Source organism: Panthera pardus, unplaced genomic scaffold (genome assembly GCF_024362965.1).
Source record: "Panthera pardus isolate Hobbes unplaced genomic scaffold, ASM2436296v1 HiC_scaffold_6, whole genome shotgun sequence".
Classification (NCBI taxonomy): Eukaryota; Metazoa; Chordata; class Mammalia; order Carnivora; family Felidae; genus Panthera; species Panthera pardus.
This window is the reverse complement of record NW_026526991.1, coordinates 58,780,961-58,802,236: the sequence shown is the minus strand read 5'-3', so window position 1 is coordinate 58,802,236 and position 21,276 is coordinate 58,780,961. Positions and strand designations below refer to the sequence as shown.

At 46.9% G+C, this 21,276-nt stretch overlaps 1 protein-coding gene across 3 annotated transcripts in view; it reads right to left on the bottom strand.

Annotated features, from left to right (window-relative positions):
• Positions 1-5,331: 5,331 nt before the first annotated feature.
• TIMELESS (timeless circadian regulator) overlaps positions 5,332-21,276 on the bottom strand; it is a 31,031-nt gene continuing 15,086 nt past the window's right edge. For 2 of the 3 annotated variants that reach the window (XM_019454786.2, XM_019454787.2), the window contains exons 4-30: positions 20,264-20,378; positions 20,106-20,168; positions 19,472-19,573; positions 19,143-19,298; positions 18,767-18,900; positions 18,477-18,564; positions 16,905-17,081; positions 16,311-16,528; positions 15,964-16,067; positions 15,649-15,818; positions 14,436-14,570; positions 14,187-14,338; positions 12,715-12,812; positions 12,255-12,372; positions 11,945-12,146; positions 11,523-11,668; positions 10,365-10,450; positions 10,161-10,275; positions 9,982-10,064; positions 9,611-9,753; positions 9,221-9,398; positions 9,070-9,138; positions 8,829-8,947; positions 7,217-7,442; positions 6,988-7,092; positions 6,753-6,850; positions 5,332-6,067 (exon numbers count right to left, since the gene is read on the bottom strand). In XM_019454786.2, coding sequence (XP_019310331.1) covers positions 6,777-6,850; positions 6,988-7,092; positions 7,217-7,442; positions 8,829-8,947; positions 9,070-9,138; positions 9,221-9,398; positions 9,611-9,753; positions 9,982-10,064; positions 10,161-10,275; positions 10,365-10,450; positions 11,523-11,668; positions 11,945-12,146; positions 12,255-12,372; positions 12,715-12,812; positions 14,187-14,338; positions 14,436-14,570; positions 15,649-15,818; positions 15,964-16,067; positions 16,311-16,528; positions 16,905-17,081; positions 18,477-18,564; positions 18,767-18,900; positions 19,143-19,298; positions 19,472-19,573; positions 20,106-20,168; positions 20,264-20,378 — 3,376 coding nt within the window. In that variant the 3' untranslated portion in view covers positions 5,332-6,067; positions 6,753-6,776. The remainder of the gene's footprint in view (positions 6,068-6,752; positions 6,851-6,987; positions 7,093-7,216; positions 7,443-8,828; positions 8,948-9,069; positions 9,139-9,220; positions 9,399-9,610; positions 9,754-9,981; positions 10,065-10,160; positions 10,276-10,364; positions 10,451-11,522; positions 11,669-11,944; positions 12,147-12,254; positions 12,373-12,714; positions 12,813-14,186; positions 14,339-14,435; positions 14,571-15,648; positions 15,819-15,963; positions 16,068-16,310; positions 16,529-16,904; positions 17,082-18,476; positions 18,565-18,766; positions 18,901-19,142; positions 19,299-19,471; positions 19,574-20,105; positions 20,169-20,263; positions 20,379-21,276) is intronic. The other variant, XM_019454788.2, reaches the window with a different exon arrangement.

The window sequence follows — 21,276 nt, the reverse complement described above, 5'->3', positions numbered from 1 at the left end:
GTACAGAGTCCCCAAATATTCCCTCTTCCTTGACCCCTCAGTTTCCTGTATTAACATCTTATATTGGTGTGGTACATTTGTTACAGTCGATTATTATTTTTAAAGTTATTTATTTTGTTATGATGTATTATTATTACCTAAGTCCACAGTTCACATCAGGGTTCAGTTCTTTGCATCATATAGCTCTTTTAAGTTTATTATTATTATTTTTTTAAAAGATAGAGAGCAAGCAGGGGAGGGGCAGAGAGAGAGGGAGACAGAGAATCCCAAACAGGCTCTGCACTGCCATCACAGAGCCCGATGCAGGGCTCAAACTCATGAACCATGAGATCATGTCCTGAGCTGAAATCAAGAGTCAGATGCTTAACCAACTGAGCCATCCAGACGCACCTGCATCATATAGTTCTATGGGTTTTACCAAATGCATAATGACATATATCTACCTTTACAGTACCATACAGAACACTTTTCACTACCCTAAAAATCTTGGTTGCTGTTTTAGCTGCCTGGTCTCCCAATGAAATAGGAGGCATCAAAATTAACTCCATCAGCCCCTAGACCAATGTGGCTGGTACATAAGTACTCATTAGACAGCAGTCCTATTATCCTGTAGGGAGACCAGGACTGCTCTCCTTTTGCTGGCTTACAGGAGGGCCCTCAGGGTTTGTGCTTAGCACTTCTCATCAGGGCCTTGCTTTCCAGCGAGTTCAGATTCCAGCTCTGGCTGAAGCTTTCCTCTGAATGACTTTAAGAATCATCTAACTTGCTGGGGTGCCTGGGTGGCTCAGTTGGTTAAGCATCCGACTTTGGCTGAGGTCATGATCTCAGTTTGTGAGTTCAAGCCCCATGTCGGGCTCTGTGCTGACAGCTCAGAGTCTGGAGCCTGCTTCAGATTCTGGGTCCCCTCCTCTCTCTTTTCCCCTCCCATGCTCAAGCTCTGCCTCTCTCTGTCCCTCAATAATAAATAAACACTAAAAAAAATCATCTAACTTGGGGTGCCTGGCTGGCTCAGTTGGTAAAGCATGCAACTCTTTTTTTTTTTTTAATTTTTTTTAACCTTTATTTATTTTTGAGACAGAGAGAGACAGAGCATGAATGGGGGAGGGTCAGAGAGAGGGAGACACAGAATCTGAAACAGGCTCCAGGCTCCGAGCTGTCAGCACAGAGCCTGATGCGGGGCTTGAACTCACAGACCGTGAGATCATGACCTGAGCCGAAGTCGGCCGCTCAACCGACTGAGCCACCCAGGCGCCCCAAGCATGCAACTCTTGATCTTGGGGTTGTGAGTTCGAGCTCCTTGTTGGGTGTAGAGAGTACTTAAAATCTTAGGGACACTTGGGTGGTCTAGTCTGTTAAGCGTCCAAATTCGGCGCAGGTCACGATTTCATGGTTCGTGGGTTCAAGCCCCCTGTTAGACTCTGCACTAGCAGTCTGAAGCCTCCTTGGGCTTCTCGCTCTCCCTCTTTTTCTGCCCATCCCCTGCTTATGCTCTCTCTCTCTCTCTCTCTCTCTTTCTCTCAAAATAAATAAACAAACAAAAACAAAAAAACTTCCTAAAAAATATTGCTTTGGGGCATCTAGGTGGCTCAGTTCGTTAAGCATCTGACTCCAGCTCAGGTCATGATCTCATGGTTTGTGGGTTCAAGTGCCACATCAGGCTCTGTGCTGACAGCTCAGAGCCTGGAGCCTGCTTCAGATTCTGTGTCTCCCTCTCTCTCTGCCTCTCCCCACTCGCACTCTGTCTCTCTCAAAAATGAATAAACATTAACAAAAATTAAACAATAAATAAATTAAATATTGCTTTATTCACCTACATATACCTAGTTTTTGGTAATCACTCCCAATTGACACCCAATGCCCAGAATGGTGACTCTTATATAGGAGGCACTGAATACATATATGTATTAATTGGATATATTAATAAATGCATCTTTGGGACCTAAAGATGAGTAAAACACAATCCTTCAAGGTGCTCACAGTGTAATGGGAAAAAGAACAAAGAAGATGAAACACTTAAGACTGGCACTTTATCAGGGGAATGAACAAATCCCAGCGGGAAGGGTGACTGCTTGTGGTTGGGGGTTCAAAAGAGTGACAAAAGCTGTGTGACAAAAGAAAGCACATTTGAGCTGATTCTAGAAGGATGAGATAGGAGTTGGATAGAGCTCGCCAATAGAGGGACAGTGATAATCAACAGTTTGGTATATGAAAATGCCGGCTCTGTGAGGCTGATTAAAAATACTGAAGGGTTGGGGCGCCTGGGTGGCTCGGTTGGTTAAATGTCTGACTGGCTCAGGTCATGATCTTAGGGTTCATGGGTTCAAGCCCCACATCGGATTCTGTGCTGACAGTTTGGAGTCTGGAGCCTGCTTTAGATTCTGTGTCTCCTTCGCTCTCTGCCCCTCCCCCATTCACACCGTGTGTGTGTGTGTGTGTGTGTGTGTGTGTGTGTGTGTGTGTGTCTCTCTCTCTCTCTCAAAAATAAACAAACATTAAAAAAAAAACCAACCCTGAGGGGCTGGGATGCCTGACTGGCTCAGTCTGTAAAGTATGTGACTCTTAATCTTGGGGTTGTAAGTTCAAGCTCCACACTGGGCATAGAGATTACTTAAAAATAAATAAATAGATAGATAGATAGATAGATAGATAGATAGATAAATAAATAAATAAATAAAATCTTTAAAAAAAATTTGGCGGCAAGGGGCAACAGTTTAAAATATGGGCATAGTCAGGCATGGTGGTGAGGATGCAGAGACTTGCTCAGATCAAGTATGCTATTCTGGGTCCAGACTCTGTCCTGAAAGAAATGGGAAACCATGAAATGCTCTTGAGCAAAGTAAAGACATGACGACAACTGTTTTAAAAGGAATTCTGCAGGCAGAAAGGGAAATGAATGACAGGGAAAAGGAGACTGAGACGAGGAACCTTAGAGGGTCAGATACTGTAGGAGTCAAGGTCAGAAATAAGGAGGGGTATACTCTGGGGGTGGAACCAATGTAGTGTATGGCTCATTCTCTTAAGTTCCTTCACCAACAGCTGCCACCCAGGTGCCTCTAAAATGTTTAAAATGATGAAGTGTTATGTGAATTTTACCTTAAAATCACATTCTTTTCGCACCTATAGAACACTCACCAAGATATACCACAACCAAGATATACGTAGGTGGCTCAGCTGGTTAAGCGTCTAACTCTTGGTTTCGGCTCAGGTCATGCTCTCATGGTTCAGGAGTTCGAGCCCCGCGTCGGGCTCTGCAATGACAGTGTGGAGCCTGCTTGGGATGGATTCTCTCTCTCTCTCTCTTCTCTCTCTCTGCCCCTCCCCTGCTCGTGCGTGCTCTCTCTCTCAAAATAAATACTTAAAAAACACACACACACACACACACACACACACACACCACATCTGGGCCATGAAACAAAACTGTTAGACAAATGTAAATTAGCATGCTTAACTACTGTATATTTCATCACTGTATATCCTATAGGTATCAGAGCTAATGTTTATTTTGGATTTTGAATGCCACACAGCTTATCAAAAAATTAGAATTCATTCCTTCTATGCCTATCTAGTTTTCTTCTAGCACAAAACTCCCAGTCCCAGGCTCTAAGTTATAGCGCTTAAACAAGACCCATCACCAGCAGAGAGCTCAAGTTACTACCTCTGACACCTGCCCCTTTGAGGTCATGGTAGTTGTTTCTTCCAGGTCACTCACATCCAAGGTTCCCCTAAGCTCTGCTCCCTTGTCTCTGGAAGAGGCTGTTTCTCATAGTAACACTGGAGCTAAACCTCAGCCCTTACCACAGGCTTAAATGCAGAGCTGACCAACAACTGCATCGGTCCCAACCATCACAATTATCAGAAGGTCATAATCCTCTATGGCCTCATCTCAGCCATTTATCGGCCTCTGAGCAGTTCTAAGCAGTATAGTATAAAGCTATGCAGTTTATAGTAGGGTTCCACTCCTGTCAACGACGGGACCTCATTGTGCTCAGGCTGCTCCGGCTCCCAGTCCTCAGTGGGGCAGACACATGTGGCCTTCCCTGAGTCCAGCACCTGCAGAACAGGAGCCAAGGTACCACACAATACTCTCCCCGCTGTGCTCTGCTATTCCAGAGTCCTTAGAGCTAGTGGGTGTGGGTCTATGTACTTTTACACATCCCAGACTATAGAGCTAAAGCTGTGGGTCCAGGCATCAGTTTGGTAAAGTCAGCTTGCTCCAGGGCTTCCCTGGTGCCAGGCCTATTAGATCTTGGGTAGAGAGGCCATGTGGATAAGGCCAGGCAGGAACATTAGGGGCCAAGTCTAACAGAATCAGGGGTGTGCAGAGGGTGGCTGGGATCCTGGGGATGAGGGAAAGGACATCAGGACTTTGTCTGGGTTCCATATGAAATGGCAGCTATAGAGTGTTAACGTGTAGCAATGAACAATCAAACTATTGCTGAAGTGGGAGCTAGAAAATAAAGTTTCACTTATGCATCACCTCTAGGCTGTACCTTTTAGATTAGGGTCCATGGAATGGGAAATGGAACCCAATTGATCTCACTTGGCCTCTCTTATTCCTAGGTCACCAGGGACTTCTCGGTTTCATTTTCTACTTAAATGCAAGAGCCCCAAATTACGCTTTAGTGAGATGTGCGCCTTTCCAGTAGGTTGCTCCACTCCCAGTACTGTCTTGTAGGAGGGGAACAAAGGGAATGGCTGCTTGCCTCAGTGATCAGTGGGAGACACGACTGTGCCAAGTGTTTGCACGTTTGTACTGCAACGTTTTGTTCAGAGTTCCTTCAAAAGAACATGCAGTAAAGAGTCTATTCGGCTGACATCTTAAGTTTTGACTCCTTAGGATTTTCTGCAGTCACACCCACGTCATTCTCTCCAGGCTGCTCGGAGCCAATAACTGGTGGAGGGTGCTAGGGCTAGCCTGTGTCTGCCAGATATGGGGCTCCTCAACCAGGTAATCTTTGCTTGGGGCTCCCCAATAGTCGGACAAGATTTTCTGAGTAACACTGCAATTTTTCCCTTTCTCCTCTCACAGGCATCTGACCACATCATGGGCTATAGGCTCTCCCAATCTACACTGCTCTATCTCCCCTTTATCCTTCAAAAACATTTTCCCAATAAATCTCTTGCATTTCTAATTCCACCTACGCCTCTTCTTCCTGGAAGATCTGAACTGCACATGTATTGACTGACTGGAGCTTGTCCAGGTCTCAGACACTCCCCAGTAACCTGAAATTTCTGTTAGCAGTATCTGCCTCCCCCTCCCACATTCCCACTCTAGTTCAACACAGAGATCCAGGGAGATCTAGAGTGAGAATCAGATGGCTATGACTCAAATATGTAAAAGTAGCTTTTTATTCCTCTTTTCATTTAAAAATTTCAAAACTACAGGGTAAATAAATGGAAAAGGATAGCAATACTTTTGTGCCCAATCACAGCAAATGGTCTATACTTGATAAGAGAAACCAGTAAAAGAAATTGGGGCTAGAAGTTTCAAAGAAGCCTGGCAGGTCAGAGCCCCTTTGGGGGCATTTCTTGGAAAGACAGCCAATGCGGACAGCAAGACACAACAAAGGAGCCGGAACGGCCCTGCTGAAGTGCTCAGGTTGGGAAGTAGGGAAAGGCTTGGGATAAAGATACACCAAGACCAGACCAAGCTAGGAAATGTCTTAGCCCTTGGAAACTTCAATTACCCAGAGGTAGCTTCACTCCTATCTTTAGAGGCTGTGGGAGGAAAAACACCAAGTCAGAAGAACAAGACAATCCAAATGCATCCTTTACCTAGGGCTATCCCTGATCTCAATAGCTATTTTTGGAATGTCTCCTTCATCCCACATTAGCTAGAAACATGGGGAGCCAGAAAGTTGATGGTTTCCAAGAACAGGAAAAGACACGGCATTTGCAGTATTTATTCATCTCTTTCTTGCCCAGACTTTATCCTCCACTCTGCTCCATGCTGGAAAACTGGCTCTTGCACCCTTTGTGGCTCCTGCTTCTTCCTGCTGTATACACTTGTCATCCTGAAGATTTATCCTAGACAAAGGATCTTGAGGTGAGAATGTTTTCATGTCTTCTGTAGGGAAAGCAGGAAAAAAGGGAAGGGTGATGGCCTCTTTTAACCCTAAAAGTTAAAGGCTCTTCTTCCAAGAACATAGCAGGTGGAAGGCTGGGAGACTTAGACAGATTGGCACATCACATCAACATTGGCAACTTTAAATTTTACACATTGAATGTAATACCAAACACAAACCAAACACGTTCATCATCTCGAGAGTACTGCATCCCAACCCTACCTAAATCACAGGAATTGGGTTCGATCTGGTGCCTGGGAGTGATCACAGGAAAGAAATTGAGGATGGGAGCATCTGGTGCTTTTTAAAAATGGTGCAATACCCCCACCCATCATGTCACAAAGCTCCCCATCTGGTGCTGTGACCCACCTCTGGCAGAAAGCCAAACAGGGTCCCAGGTGCCTTCTATATCTCACTCACTCCTCCGATTTTCTAAGGGGTGCTACTAATCCAAAGAAACAGATCCTAGAAAAAGAGAGGTAAGTCTCTGGAGAGCTACTGAGGCATACTGCTAAAACTGGGAGACGCAAGAAGTGATTGCAGAGTTGTCCCAACACTGTTGCCGGAAATTCCCGGACCCCAAATCCCTGGGGAAGCCCAGGACTCTACTGCTTCTGTCTACTAAGAGCAGTTTCTGGGTCCTGTTTCTGAAGTCTGACTGAAATTCACCACCTAAAAATGATCTACCTCTACCCCAAAGCTTCTGGCTCTTCAGTCATTCTCATCTTCATCCTCAATTTGAAACCGTTTCTTCTTTTCGATTCCTGGAGCTCTGGACTCTGGTGCTATGGGAATGAAAGGGGTGAGAAGAGAGAGAGAATCTAAATATGTTATGGGGAAAGGACAGTAGCACTGATCTTCGGGATTGAAGGGAAGATGCCAGAGGTCAGAAGAAAAAGCAGGTCCCTGTCAGACTACCTACCTTTGTTCCTGCCCTCATCCTCCTCCTGTTCTTCATCGCTGTCCAGCAGTTGTCGCTTCCTGGGCACCATTTGCAGCTGTTCTTTCTCACCAGTGGTCCCTTCCCCTGAAATGACCATGAGAGGCATGGAATTAGAGAACTGGGCCCTCATCTTCTCAAAAAACCCTATCAGCCCTCTAGATCAACATGGCTAGCCCATAGTTAGTACCCAACAGGTAAGTGGTCTTACCGCTGGGGGACACCGGGCCAGCTTTCTTTTTCCGGGCCAACTGGAGGGCCCTCAGGGCTTGTGCTCGCTGTTCCTTTTGGTGCTCCTCCTCAGGGTTTTGCTCTCCAGGGACTTTCGGTTCTAGTCCTGGCCGAAGTTTTTGCTCCTCCTCTGGCTGACTCAAAGAAGCTGCTATCCTCCGGAGCTGGGAAGGACTCAGCTTGGCTGGAATCCTCCAGAAGGTTTCCTACGGGTGCAAACAAGTTGAAAATGAAAGCAGTAGGAAAGGAGCAGACTCTACTTCACCCGATCTTGATAACATTCATTGAAAAAATATGATTCATTGAATAAACTCTACTTATTGCTTATTTATCCAGTATATGCACAATGTCTAGTACAGTGCCTCATACATCACAAAGCTCCCAGTAAATTCAGTTGTTAATTAAATAAATGAATGAATGGGGGTGCCTGGGTGGCTTAGTTGGTTGAGCATCAGACTTCAGCTCAGGTCATGATCTCACAGTTCATGGGTTCAAGCCCTGAGTCAGGCTCTGTGCTAAGAGCTCAGAACATGGAGCCTGCTTCAGATTCTGTCTCCTTCTCTCTCTGCCCCACCCCTGCTCTGTCTCTCTCTCTCTCAAAAATAAACATTAAAAAAAATTTTTTAAGTAATAAAATAAATGAATGAATGGATATTGGGGATGTAAAGATAAATCAGATATGATCCCTGCTTTCAAGGAACCCACAATCTAATGGGAGAAAGAACCAACATACTATAATCTCACAGGATGGGGGCTACATCAAGGGAATGAATAAATCCCAGCTACCAAAGTTATTACTTTCACTTTAGAGGTTGAAGGAGTGGTAGGGACTGCTTCTCTGAGGAGGTAAGAACTGAATAGACTCTTGAAGGTCAAGCGGAGGGTCATCAGGAAGATGGGTGATATGTGTGTCACCTTGTATGTGTGGCTGGAGCCGTCCAATGGAGGGACTGGCACGATCAACTGTGTGGATATAGGAGAAGCCTACTGTTTGGAGAATAGAAAGTAGTCCAGGAGGAGGATGGGGAAACACAGGTGTGTGGGTGGCATGGTCATGAGGCTGCAAAGGCTGGTCAAGGCCAAGCATGCCACTCAGAGGTCGAGGACTCTGTCCTGCCAACAGTGCAGAACCATCCAGTTGGTTGGTTCAGGAGAGTAATATAATCTCTTCTGGAGAGAAAGGGAAGTAATGGACAGGGGAGTAATACAATCCAAATTCCACTTTAGAAAGGTAACTTGTGGGGTGCCTAGGTGGCTCAGGTAGTTAGGTCTTGACCTCAGGGTTGCGAGTTTGAGCCCCACACTGGGCTCTACACTGGGCATGGAGTCTACTTAATAAAGGAAAAATAAAAAGAAAATAAAAGGGGAAGGAAGGAAGGGAGGAAGGGATGAGGAAAACTCAGGACAACATGGAAGACGGACTAGGGAAAGGCGAGATTAGAGAAGATGAACAGGATGGCTGCTGCAGGAGTCTCGGTCAAAGTTGAGAGGAAATGAGGTCAGAGATGGCAACTGCAACGAGGAGAAAGAGATGTACATATTTTAAAATAGCAGTAATATGCCATAGCTGATACCGTAACTGGCATACTTACCTGCCCAGAGGAAGGAGGCCGAACTCCTAGCTTGCGCAACAGCCGTTGAAACTGTTCATTTTCCATTGCTTCCTCATTTTCTTCTGTCAGCGGCACCAAAGGCACTGCCTGCGAGCAGCCTAGAATAGGGCCAGTAGTCATGTGGTGAAGTTTTGAAGAAAGAACTGGTCATCCATCCCACGGCCAGCTCTCCAGCAGCTTCCAGTACCCCAGCCCCGAAAACCATCATTTATCCACTCACCATCCTCTTCTCGATCATCTGCTACTCGAATCAGGCAGTTCTGGAGCCACAGAAGGGGAGCAGAAAAGCCTAAGGGAAGGAGGGAAACTTAGAATTGGCTCATACTACCAACCCCTCCACCTGAGACATCTCTCGTAGGCCAAGTCCTCACCTTCCTGATACAGGCTTTGCCCAAGGTTTTCAGTTGAAAGCACTGAGCTACCCTGGGCTTGCCCTGCTTCTGAGTCCTCCTCTTTCTCTTCATCTTCTTCACTCTCTTCCTCTGGCAGGATTTCCTCTTCTTCCAGATCTTCCTGGCAAAAATTTTTCAGGGACTCCTCTCCATTAGGCTAAAAAGGAAACAAGATGAAGAACTGAGTGGAGTCCGTTGGTTCTTGACCACTCCTGGAAACTGGTGGGGTGGGTGTGTGTGTGTGTGTGTGTGTGGAGGGGAAGACACCTAGCCAGAGAGCTTAAGGCAGGAAGAATCTGGGTGAGCTACCTCTGAGGGGCACTTCAGGGGGAGTGGGCCCAGCCTGCAGAGCCAGGGAAAGACTGTTACCGAGCTCGAGGGTGCCGGCTTCTTCCGGCGTTTCTTATATAGCTCCCGTCGCTCAGCCACCAGCCCCAGAGCCAGCAGCTTATCCACTATTCGGGCCCGTGAGCGTTTGGCTGTGATATTCTTCATGATATGACCTAGCACATCTACAAAGAGAGAAAGTGTAAGTTCCCTAAAGCAACAGGGGAAACAGAGGAGTGAAAGACAGCAGAGGTCTTTGGAAAGAGGCTAATTCAATTCACTCACAAATGACACCACAGGTATGGTAAGTGAAAAGAAGGAATGAGATAAGCCTTCCTTGGGAACAGGAGGCAGGGGGAAGCAATGGCCAGCTCGGCTCTCTCATCTCCAAGGTTCCCTGAGCTTCCACTCACCATCTGAGTCCTGGAACTCCTCAAAAAGCCGCTGCAGCTCCAGCTCCTGATCTTCTGTCCACAGTACAATATGGGTTCCTTTCCTGCTTAAGGAGACGTCAGTGGAAGAGGGGGCCCAGGGAGGAAACTGAGGACCGAGGACTCCCAATTTCAATGCCCTCCAGAACATGTGCCTCTACCTTTGGAAGCCCTTGACACTGTCGGCCAGTCCCAGCCGTACCAGATGGTGGATAACTTGCTTGCGTGTCCGAGGGGTTTTCAGGTGCACCAAGATGGTGTCTACCACATCCTGACCTAACGTGGAGGGGGAGTGAGGCAGTAAAGAGGGGTCCTGGAGCTCAGGCTGCCTGCTTCAAAAATCTTCAGATCTCAAGGACTCATACCTTCCACATCCTTATGGGCGAGGTACAGTTCCTGAAGCTGGGCCTCCTCCTCTGGGCTCCACGCCAGGGGTCTGCGACTGGAAGATCTAAATGGGGGAAAGGAGGGGTGCCTGGGTGGCTCAATTAGTTAAGCATCACACACTTTGATTTCGGCTCAGGTCGTGATCTCATGGGTTTTCGAGTTTGAGCCCCGCATCAGGCTGCTTGCACTGACAGTGCAGAGCCTGCTTAGAAGTCTCCCTCTCCCTCTCTCTCTGCTCCTCCTATGCACAAACTCTCTCTCAAAATAAATAAATAAATAAACTTAAATAAAATAAAATAAAAATAGGGGTGCTTGGGTGGCTCAGTCAGTTAAGCATCTGACTTCGCCTCAGGTCACGATCTCATGGTCTGTGAGTTACAGCCTCGTGTCAGGCTCTGTGCTGATAGCTTAGAGCCTGAAACCTGCTTCGGATTCTGTGTCCCTCTCTCTCTCCGCCCCTCCCCTGCTCATGCTGTCTCGAAAATAAATAAATGTTAAAAAAATAAAAAAAATAAATGAATAAACATAAAAATAAATTGACAAATGGGGAAAGGAGAAAGGGAACATGCAGGATGTTGGCCCCAAAGAGGAGACCAAAGGCCCTCTTTGGTCAGCTCCAAAAGGAACAAGAAGGACAACGCAGGTGACTGAAAGGAGCCACTAGCAGTGGCTTAAGGTGTGCTTCCTTTCCTTCATTCTCCTTCCACTTATGAACCCAAAGGCCAAATGAAGAGATTTTCTGGGTTGGGCCTATGGAAGCAGACACTGCAGGGGCTGAGAAGATTATGGGGAAAGGAGAGGAGCTGAGCTACAGGGAAAGAGGGCAAACATTTCCATGAATCTTTATGGTTTCCCAGCACATTTTGAGACAGGGCACCTTTGGGACAAGGGCCACCCCACTGCCAACTGACTACCCCCACGAAGGCTGGTGAAGGAAGGAAACTAGAGCAGACAGGAGATAGGCTCCAGACCCACTTCCTCTCTTGGGTGATCTCAGGGAAAGCAATTCACCTTGGGAGCTTATTTTCTCACCTATTAAAGAGGAAGAAAGTCAGACTGCAAGCTCTTCCAGCTTTGACACTCTGTGACTGTGTCACCCACCATTACTTCCCATCCTTTCCCATCCTGAAGCTCACCCGCCATCCAGAGAGCCATAGCCCTCGGCCATCTCTCGAACCACAGCTGTGTTCTTCCAGAACAGCAGCTCCACAAAGGCTTTTTGGTTGACTGCAGCCAATGCAAAGAACTTGCCCAGGATGTACTTGGCAAAAGTCACTAGCTCCTGTGGGATGAGGAAGCTGCTGTGAAACCTCTGGCCTAAATGGACACATAAACCAGGCCCTCCAGCCATTTTCTACCTATTCCCAGCTGCCTCTCCTCACTCAGACTCTCCTAGCCTGCCCCTCCAGCTCCGTCCACCTGCCTGCCTACTTCCTCACCGATCTCTCCTCTCTTAGCCCTTGACATCACTCAGCACCCTTTATCTCTTGCAGACTACCCTTCATTACCCCCAGACCCCCCTATGCCTCTCCATCCCTGTTCCTTGGTATGCCCTCACTTTATAGGCCCCAGCAGCTGGGTCACTAAGCAGACGGTTGAAGAGGCAGAAGAGGGAGAGCTGGAAAAGGAGGGCTTCCATTTTGAGGTCATGGGCCAGCCGGTGCAGCATCTTGACAATGCAGTGGTTAGTGTGGGCACTGTTCTGTCGGTAGCTCCGCAGCAGCAGCACATAGGCTCGTACAACAGTCGAGCTTGCAAAACTGCACCAAGACACAGAGAAAGAGGCTGTCAGCATGAGAAAGACAGTGATGGCCCTCCCAGCTCTATAGTCGCCAACCTGGGACCAACTCAGTCTGCTGAGCCCGCACCGTTTCAGGTAGTCCAGAAAATTAAATTCTTTTTCTGACACCTGGACCGCTTGCAACTCTTCCTCCTCCTCCTCCTCCTCTTCTTCCTCTGCCCCTTGTTCCTCTGGCCCCTGGTGCCCTATAGGAAGAGTGAGAATTAGGGGCACCTGGGTGGCTCAGTCAGTTAAGTACTTGACTCTTGGTTTTGGCTGAAGTCATGATCTCCCATTTCATGGGTTTGAGCCCCACATTGGGCTCTGCGCTGACAGTGCAGAGACTGCTTGGGATGCTTTCTCTCCCTCTTACTCTGCCCCTCCCCCACTTGCTCTGTCTCTCTCAAAATGAATACATAAACTTTAAAAAATTAAAAAAAAAACCCAACAGAAAACAAAAAGGAAAGACCGAGGATTACTGGATCTCTGTGATGCTGGTTCTAGAAAAGAGCTGGAAGGACAGAGATGTGAAGGAAATGGAGACTCACGGGGAAGCGGGGCACAGAGAATCTGTTTCAGCAGCTGGATCTCTTCCTCTGCAGAAATGTCTTGAGAGCCAAACACATCTCCCTCTGGCCACACCTCCCTGAAGCCCAGAGAGAAAAAAAGACTTTAACCAGGGAGAATATGAGTTATAATTTGAAGTGAGAAGTGAGAGAAGGAATTTCATTTGCTGCCAGAAAGAGAATGCAAACCATCACTCAAAGATGAAACAAAGACTCTGGGGAAATTTTCCCTCATAAGCCACATTGCAACGAGAGGCACCTGGGTGGCTCAGTTGGTTAAGTGTCTGACTTCGGCTCAGGTCACGATCTTAACGGTTCGTGGGTTTGAGCCCCGCGTCGGGCTCTGTGCTGACAGCTCGGAGCCTGGAGCCAGCTTTAGATTCTGTGTCTCCCTCTCTCTCTCTCCCCCTCCCCCACTTATGCGCGCTCTCTCTCTCTCTCTCTCTCTCTCAAAAATAAAGAAACATTAAAAAAAATTTTAGGGGGCCTGGGTGGCTCAGTCGGTTAAGTGTCCAACTTCAGCTGAGATCATGATCTCGCGGTTTGTGAGTTTGGGCCCTGCATGGGGCTCTGTGCTGACAGTTCGGAGCCTGGAGCCTGCTTTGGATTCTGTGTCTCCTCCTCTCTCTGCCCCTTCTATGCTCATGCTCTATCTCTCTGTCTCCCAATAATAATAAATAAATATTAAGAAAAAAATTTTAATAAAAATAAGCCACATTGCAATGAATATCACCATGCAAACAATCTAAATGTCTGACATTTGGTTGAACAAATGTACATTTCACGATGCCATTAACAATTATGGCAATATATCTCGTATCTCTTAAGAAATCCTCACAATATATTAAGAAGTAAAAAAATACTATAAAACAGCATATACAATGTTTCATTTTTGTAAAAGAAGCTGTATAGATCTATATACAACACAGAAGATTAAAAAGCCTGGAAGATTACTCATCAAAATGTTAATGATGATTATCTTCAGCCAATAGAATTATCTATATTTTCCCCCCAGTTAATTGTGCTTTCTGATATTTCTCAAAAATAAAATAAAAACAAACAGCAGGGGGGCGTGGGTGGCTCACTCAGTTAAGCGTCAGACTCTTGATTTCGGCTCAAGTCATAATCTCACAGTTTGTGGGTTTGAGCCTCATGTTGGGCTCTGAGCTGACAGAGTGGAGCCTGCTTGGGATTCTCTGTCTCCCTCTCTCTGCCCCTCCCCTGTTCACACACTCTCTCCAAAAATAAATAAATAAACATTTAAAAACAAACAACAAAAACCCCACAAAGCCAATCCAAGCTCCCCAGGACTCAGTGCTCAGTACAGAGCCCCCATGCTTCTGATGGGACTTCTCTCAATTGAAGGCAAAGAACCTTGTACCACAGTGAATGCCTTCCCCTACCCCCGAAATCCAGGAGCTGAATCCAGGAGAAGGGATGAGCAGGGTTCTTACCGGGCTGACCTAAGGAGGGTTAGGGCCTGTGGGGCCTGACCAGCCAGGAGACAGTCTTGGATCCGCACCATGGCTTCTGCCCGCTGCTCTTCCACTGGCACCTCTGAGGCCGCATCAAAGGGAACCATGGAGTCCAAACTGAGCTCAGGATCCTAGAGAGGGATTAAGGCTATGGGAACAGAGGAGGGAAACCAGACAGCCTATCGGTGCACTACCCTTGAGAAAGATAGACTTTCTGCAACTACCTACCTGGGCATAGCACTGTAGCTGCTCGGCCAGGGATGGCCACATAGCTTCTAGTTCCCCTGTGCTATAGGAGACATTACCAGAAGCAAGAGGCTGATCTTGGACCTTCTTTTTCTTCTTTCTTTTCTTTCGTTTGTTCTATGGAGAAAGAACCATTGTTAGGATGACAGAAAAGCTAAGAGGACTTTTTCCCATCATTGTCTTCTCTATTAATTCATTCACCAGAGGTCTGAATTAATTAATAATCAATAGTCACGGAATGACAACTGTGTGCTATTCATAAGCAATAGGGATGCAACAGTGAACAGTGTATTTCCTTGCCCTTGAGGAACATACAATCTAGTGGAATCTTGAGACAGGTGAGTAGATAGGTAAATTATAGTACAGTATGGGTAAGACCTAGAATATGGCTGAGCATAAAATGCCATGGCAAAACTTAGGAGTAGTATTTAACTTATTTCTTGGGATCAGAGATTTCCCAAAAGCAGTTCTAGCTTAACCAAGCCTATAAAATGAACAGATTTACTATGAGGATAAGAAATTCTACCCAAAAAAGGGGCACCTGGGTGGCTAACTTGGTTTAAGCATCCAACTCTTGATTTTGGCTCAGGTCATGATCTCACCTTTCATGAGCTCAAGCCCTGAGCCAGCCTCTATGCTGATAAAGAGCCTGCTTGGGACTCTCTTTCTCTCCCCCTCTCTCTGCCCCTCCCCAACGTGGTCTTACACGTCTTTAATCTTTTATTTCATTTCAAGCTCATATTACAATCCCACGTTTAGGGATCTGAGGACCCATATGAGCAGGTTGAGTTATTCTAACAGTAACTAATATAGGATGAGATCCCAGACCTTCTGGCTTTTAATTTAGGGTTCTTTCCATCTCACTACAATGCTTCTGAAGTATAACCAAGAAGGATCACAGCATAATTACTAAACCCTAAAACTGTGAATCCCCATAGTTTATGTGCTTAGCACACAGTAGGTATTTAATAAATGCTTTCTAAATGAATTAAAATATTAATGTTACACTGGAAATAAATCTAATTGAAAAAAGGAAACTCACATCAGCAACACCAACAAACCCTTTGCCCTCCTTAGTTCAGAGTAGTTCTAATAGGTGAGCTTAAGCTGCAGAAATAGGAGAAGAGTTCCCTGTTCTCTGACCCTTCCCTCATGGCTCTTTCCAAACTGTCCACATGCCGGGGCTGCCCAGTACCTGTACCACCAGATTCCCACGGCTCCGACAGAACCGCTCCAACATCTTGAGGAAGAGGTGAGTGGTTTCTACCAAGTCACGAAGGAAAGAGCGTGGCTGACATCTCTCATCAAACTTTCGAAAGAGTGCCAGGAACAGCTCTCGGTACTCCATCACATAGAAAATGTTGTCTAGGAATGGAGAAGAGAAAGGAATGGATGGATTGGTCTGGAAACTTTGGTAAAGGGAGAGATGGATGAAGTTGGGACTGCAAAGAGTGAGATTGTGGTCAAGAGACAGGAAAGGCCAGGGTCAGAGACCAGGCCAGGGTCTCACTCTTGATGATGCGGCTGCTCTCCCTCACAGCCTCATCTGGGGACATGTCCATCTCATTCACTGTGGCCAGCAGCTCCTGATAGGCCTTCAGGGCCAGGTGCATCCTGTGAGATGAGGGAAAGAGGAGAAATGGAGGACAACTTAGGAAATTGGCTCATGGAAAATGTATCACTTCTAAACCTTCCCTAAAAAAGGTGCCATCAAAAAGAATGACCCAGCCAGTCCCTGCTCCCCATCCTTACCACCTTAATCCTGAAACAGGAAGAAAGTACCACCTGGAATTCAGGCACTCAGATTCCCAACCTAGCTGAGATGCCCACTCTGACCCCAGTTCTCATCCCACTCACCGACGTGCCCAGGAGGCAGCTTCCTTGCGGTCCGTCAGCATCATTTCATAGTAGTTGGTGAGGTTCTGCTCAATGAAGTGGAAGGTACGGACACTGAGGGTCTCAGAAACCAGGCCTGGCCGGAAGGAGGCAGCTCGGTTGAAGGCCATGAAGAAAGCCAAGGCCCACATGTAGTAGGTCTCATCATGCTGCTGAGCCTTCTCTCGCAGCAGGTGATCCTAATGTCGGGGAGAAAAAGACCACCCTGTGACCCCAGGGCTTCCAACTTTCTCCTTGTCCTATGATGATGGGATAAACCCTAGACACCATTATAACCACATTCTAGGACCAGAATTTCCACCCTCTCTTGTTCTCCCCAGGTCTCTCCACATTCCTTTCCCCTTCCTCTGGGGCAATTTCTCTAAGCCTTTTTAAAACTGTCCCAATTGTCCCACTCCTTCCTAACATCCTCACCATCTCTCAAGGGTGCCCTATACCTTGCCCGACTTCTAATCCACACTCTGGGGTCAGCCTCCTTCAGGCTCCTCCCCAGCTGCCCTTCTTACCCACCACTGGTCCCATCACCTCCCTATCCCATCCTCCCTAGGTTCTCACCTTCACTGAGCCCATGAGCCGGTTGTAACAGTTCTCCAGAAACTCAGAGCATAAGTCCCTGAGGAAGAGTCTCACATTGAGGGCGGAGCGGCGTTGAATAGACAGCTCCTGGGCAGCCTGCCGACGTTTAGGCACCCTTCGGGGCTGCTTTCCCAAATCTGAACTGTAGTTTTGGAGCTGGGGGTGTACGTTGGGGGATCAGAATTACTCCTCATTACCACCCTCCCCTTGCAGCTCTTTCCACATCCCTAGTGCAACCATTTTCTCAGAAGAAACTCTTAGAAGGTTCTCTCCCTCTGGTACTAAATGAAGATACAGGTAAAGACAATAATGCCAGAGGCTCTATTTCTCCTACAGTCTCCAACTTACTTTCTTTTTTTTTTTTTTTTTTTAATTTTTTTTTTTTTAACATTTATTTATTTTTGAGACAGAGAGAGACAGAGCATGAACAGGGGAGGGGCAGAGAAAGAGGGAGACAGAGAATCCGAAACAGGCTCCAGGCTCTGAGCTGTCAGCACACAGCCCGACGCAGGGCTCGAACTCACAGACCGCGAGATCATGACCTGGGCCGAAGTCGGACGCTTAACCAACCGAGCCACCCAGGCGCCCCATCTTTCTTTCTTTTTTAAAGAGTATTCTTTTGGGCCTCCTGGGTGGCTCAGTTGGTTAAGCGTCTGACTTCGGCTCAGGTCATGATCTCACAGTTGGTGGGTATGAGCCCCGCTCAGGCTCTGTGCTGACAGCCTGGAGCCTGCTTCAGATTGTGTCTCCCTCTCTCTCTTCCCCTCCCTTGCTCACACTCTCTCAAAAATAAACATTAAAAAGGGGCGCCTGGGTGGCTCAGTCGGTTAAGTGTCCGACTTCAGCTCAGGTCACGATCTTGCGATCTCGCAGTCCGTGAGTTCGAGCCCCGCGTCAGGCTCTGGGCTGATGGCTCGGCGCCTGGAGCCTGCTTCCGATTCTGTGTCTCCCTCTCTCTCTGCTCCTCCCCCGTTCATGCTCTGTCTCTCTCTCTGTCTCAAAAATAAATAAACGTTAAAAAAAATTTAAAAAAATAAATAAATAAATAAAAATAAACATTAAAAAAAAAAACAAATGAGTATTCTTTTCTTTTAAGTTTATTTATTTATTTTTGAGAGAGGGAGAGAGAGAGAGCACGAGCAGGGGAAGGGTGGAGAGAGAGGGAGAGGATCCCAAGCTGGCTTGGCACTGTGAGCACTGAGCCTCACATAGGTCTCAAACCAACGAACCATGAGATCACGACCTGAGCCAAAATCAAGAGTTGGACACTCAACTCACTGAGCCACCCAGGGGCCCCTCTTACGGTCTCCAACTTTCTAAGCCCAGGAACAGAGATGCTTTATTTCCAGAGAGGCTTATTTACCTTTCTCTCTTTTTTTTCCTTTTATGATTTTAAGTAATCCCTACACCCAACATGGGGCTTGAACTCACAACCCTGAGATGAAGAGTCACATGCTCCACTGACTGAGCCAGCCAGCTGCCCCACTTGCTTACCTTTCTTAGGTACCTTTAACTCTACAATGTTCTCACCCAAGATGGGAGCATACTCACATTGTGGAGACCTTTATGAAAGATGAGGTCCCTCTCCCCAATGGATTTCAACCCCTGGACAATGTAGGAGCCCCCAAATCGAGAATGTCTGCAGTAAAAAAAAAAAAAAAAAAAAGTCCAGGGTGATTCCTCAAATTCTCTGGAAGCTTTATCCCCATTCTCTTTCATCAGCACATCAGAGCCTGCTGTAATTGCAAAGTGTTATCTGGTCACCACTATCTTAGCCTTTGGCCTTAGCATTCCATACTGATGGGATGGGAACATGGGTAGGGCAGATCCCTGCCACTCACCTGTTGCTTCGCTGAAGGGCTCGAGTCTTCTTTTCTGCCATTTCCCTCTGGCGTAATACCTCCAGTTCTGCCACATCTGTGCTCCGCTCCTTAGCTAAGCGCCCCTGTCCTACTCCTGCCAGCTGTTCAGGGTTCTAGATTTGGAATAAGGAGGGAAGAGTCAGAAGGACTGTCATTCCTTATTGTAGGTTCAGTCCTAGTGAAGACAGAAAAGGTGAATTAAATAGGACTGTTGAAGGTACCCCATATTCAAGACATAGCTACTCTGTTCCCCACCTGCCACCAGATAATTCGGCCATTATTACAAGAGTAATTCTGGCTATATAGCAGAAAAGTACATGGGTGAAGGGACTGGGGAAATAGGCCAGGTACTCACCTGGTCACGAAACATAAGGGAGACAATCTCTAGCACATGCAGGCTCCACTGTTGCTCAGCAGGTGAGCTGGCCAGAAAGAGAAGCAGGTCATCCAGGCCACTGAGGTGAATTGCCCAGAGAAGCTGGTCATGGACACTGGCGTCATCATCGATCCTCTGAGCAGTGAGTGTGATAAGGGGAAGAAGAGCAGTCATTCAGTTTCACTGCCCTGCCTTGAGGTTCTCCAACTCATCTCTTGAGCAAGGTTCCCCCTGACCTGTCAGAGGGCAGAAAAGCAAAAACGGGCACCTCATCCTAACCAAGCATAAGAAAGCAGACAACCTCTCACCTTTTCCTGATCAAGGTCGGCTGGAACATGGAGAATATTTCTGACCAGGAGCAGGATCCGTTCAATCAGCAAGTTGTCTTCCTCTTGTCGTTCCTCCCAGCCCTAGTCAGAAGGACAGTTAGAGGAAGACACTCCCTGTGGAAGGCAGGTGGCATCTACCCAGGCTGGGGGACGTAGGTCGAGAAGAGAACCAGGATTAAGAAGGAAGAAAAGAGGGGCACCTGGGTGGCTCAGTTGGTTAAGTGTCTGACTTTGGCTCAATTCATGATCTTGCGGTTCATGACCTCGAGCCCAGCATGGGGTTCTGTGCTGACAGCTCAGAGCCTGGAGCCTGCTTCAGATTCTATGTGTCCCTCTCTTTCTGCCCCTCCCCTGCTCGCACTCTGTCTCTCTCTCAATCTCTCTCTCAAAAATAAACATTTTAAAAAAAGAAAAAAAAAAAAAAAGAAGGAAGGAAAGAGTTCAAGCACTCCGGAGGCAGCAAGAGACAATGGATGGGACTATACATCTGCAAGGACTGAGGCCATATCTCCAAACTGTGCTGTCCTGACAATGCCCAGCCTGGCACCCTGCCCAGAGGAGGAGCAAGACACTGATGGTCCCCTGGGATCCTGGAAGGTGGAGACCCACTCACCAGCTGTAGCAGCTCATACAAAGTTTCACTGAGGACTCCAAAAGCCTTCTCACTGGCAAAGGCCTGTAAGATAGGGGAATGGACCTTAAGTGGCACCCACCTTCTCCTTCCCTACTGCCCCCAACTTCTGCCCCAGGGACTCTGAAGGAAAACCTCACCTCTTTGTAGGCCTGCAAGTAGGCTAGCACCTGCAGAAAATGGTGACGAAAGCTAGGTTCTTTGGGCACACTGCCAAAACAGAGCAAAGCTGGTTGTGTCAAGTTCACCATCAGCCTGGGGAAACAATGAAAGAGGGAGATGTTCTTACATTTCCCCGCCAGAGTCAAACACCAAAATCTACCAGTTCATGGAGTGCCTGGGTGGCTCAGTCAGTTAAGTGTATGACTTCAGCTCAGGTCATGATCTTGCGGTCCATGAGTTCGAGCCCCACATCAGGCTCTGTTCTGACAGTGCAGAGCTTGCTTCAGATTCTGTGTCTCCCTCTGTCTCTGCCCCTTCCCCACTCACATTCTGTCTCTGTCTCTCAAAAATGAATAAATGCTAAAAAAAATTTAAAAACGGGGCGCCTGGGTGGCTCAGTCAGTTAAACGTCCAACTTGGGCTCAGGTCATGATCTTGTGATTCGTGAGTTTGAACCCCACATTGGGTTGTCTGCTGTCAGCACAGAGCCCACTTCAGATCCTCTGTTCCCCTCTCTCTGCCCCTCCACTGCTCACATGCTCTCTCCTTCTCTTTTGAAAACAAATAAACATAAAAATATATATATATATTAAAAAAATTAAAAAACAAAAGCAAAGATATTTGCAAATGACATATCAGATAAAGGGTTAGTATCCAAAATCTATAAACAACTTATCAAACTCAACACCCAAAAACAAATAATCCAGTGAAGAAATGGGCAAAAGACATGAATAGACACTTCTCCAAAGAAGACATCCAGATGGCCAACCAACACATGAAAAAATGCTCAACATCACTCATCATCAGGGAAATACAAATCAAAACCACAATGAGATACCACCTTACACCTGTCAGAATGGCTAACATTAACAACTCAGGCAACAACAGATGTTGGCGAGGATGCGGAGAAAGAGATCTCTTTTGCCTTGTTGGTGGGAATGCAAGCTGGTGCAGCCACTCTGGGAAACAGTATGGAGGTTCCTCAAAAAAC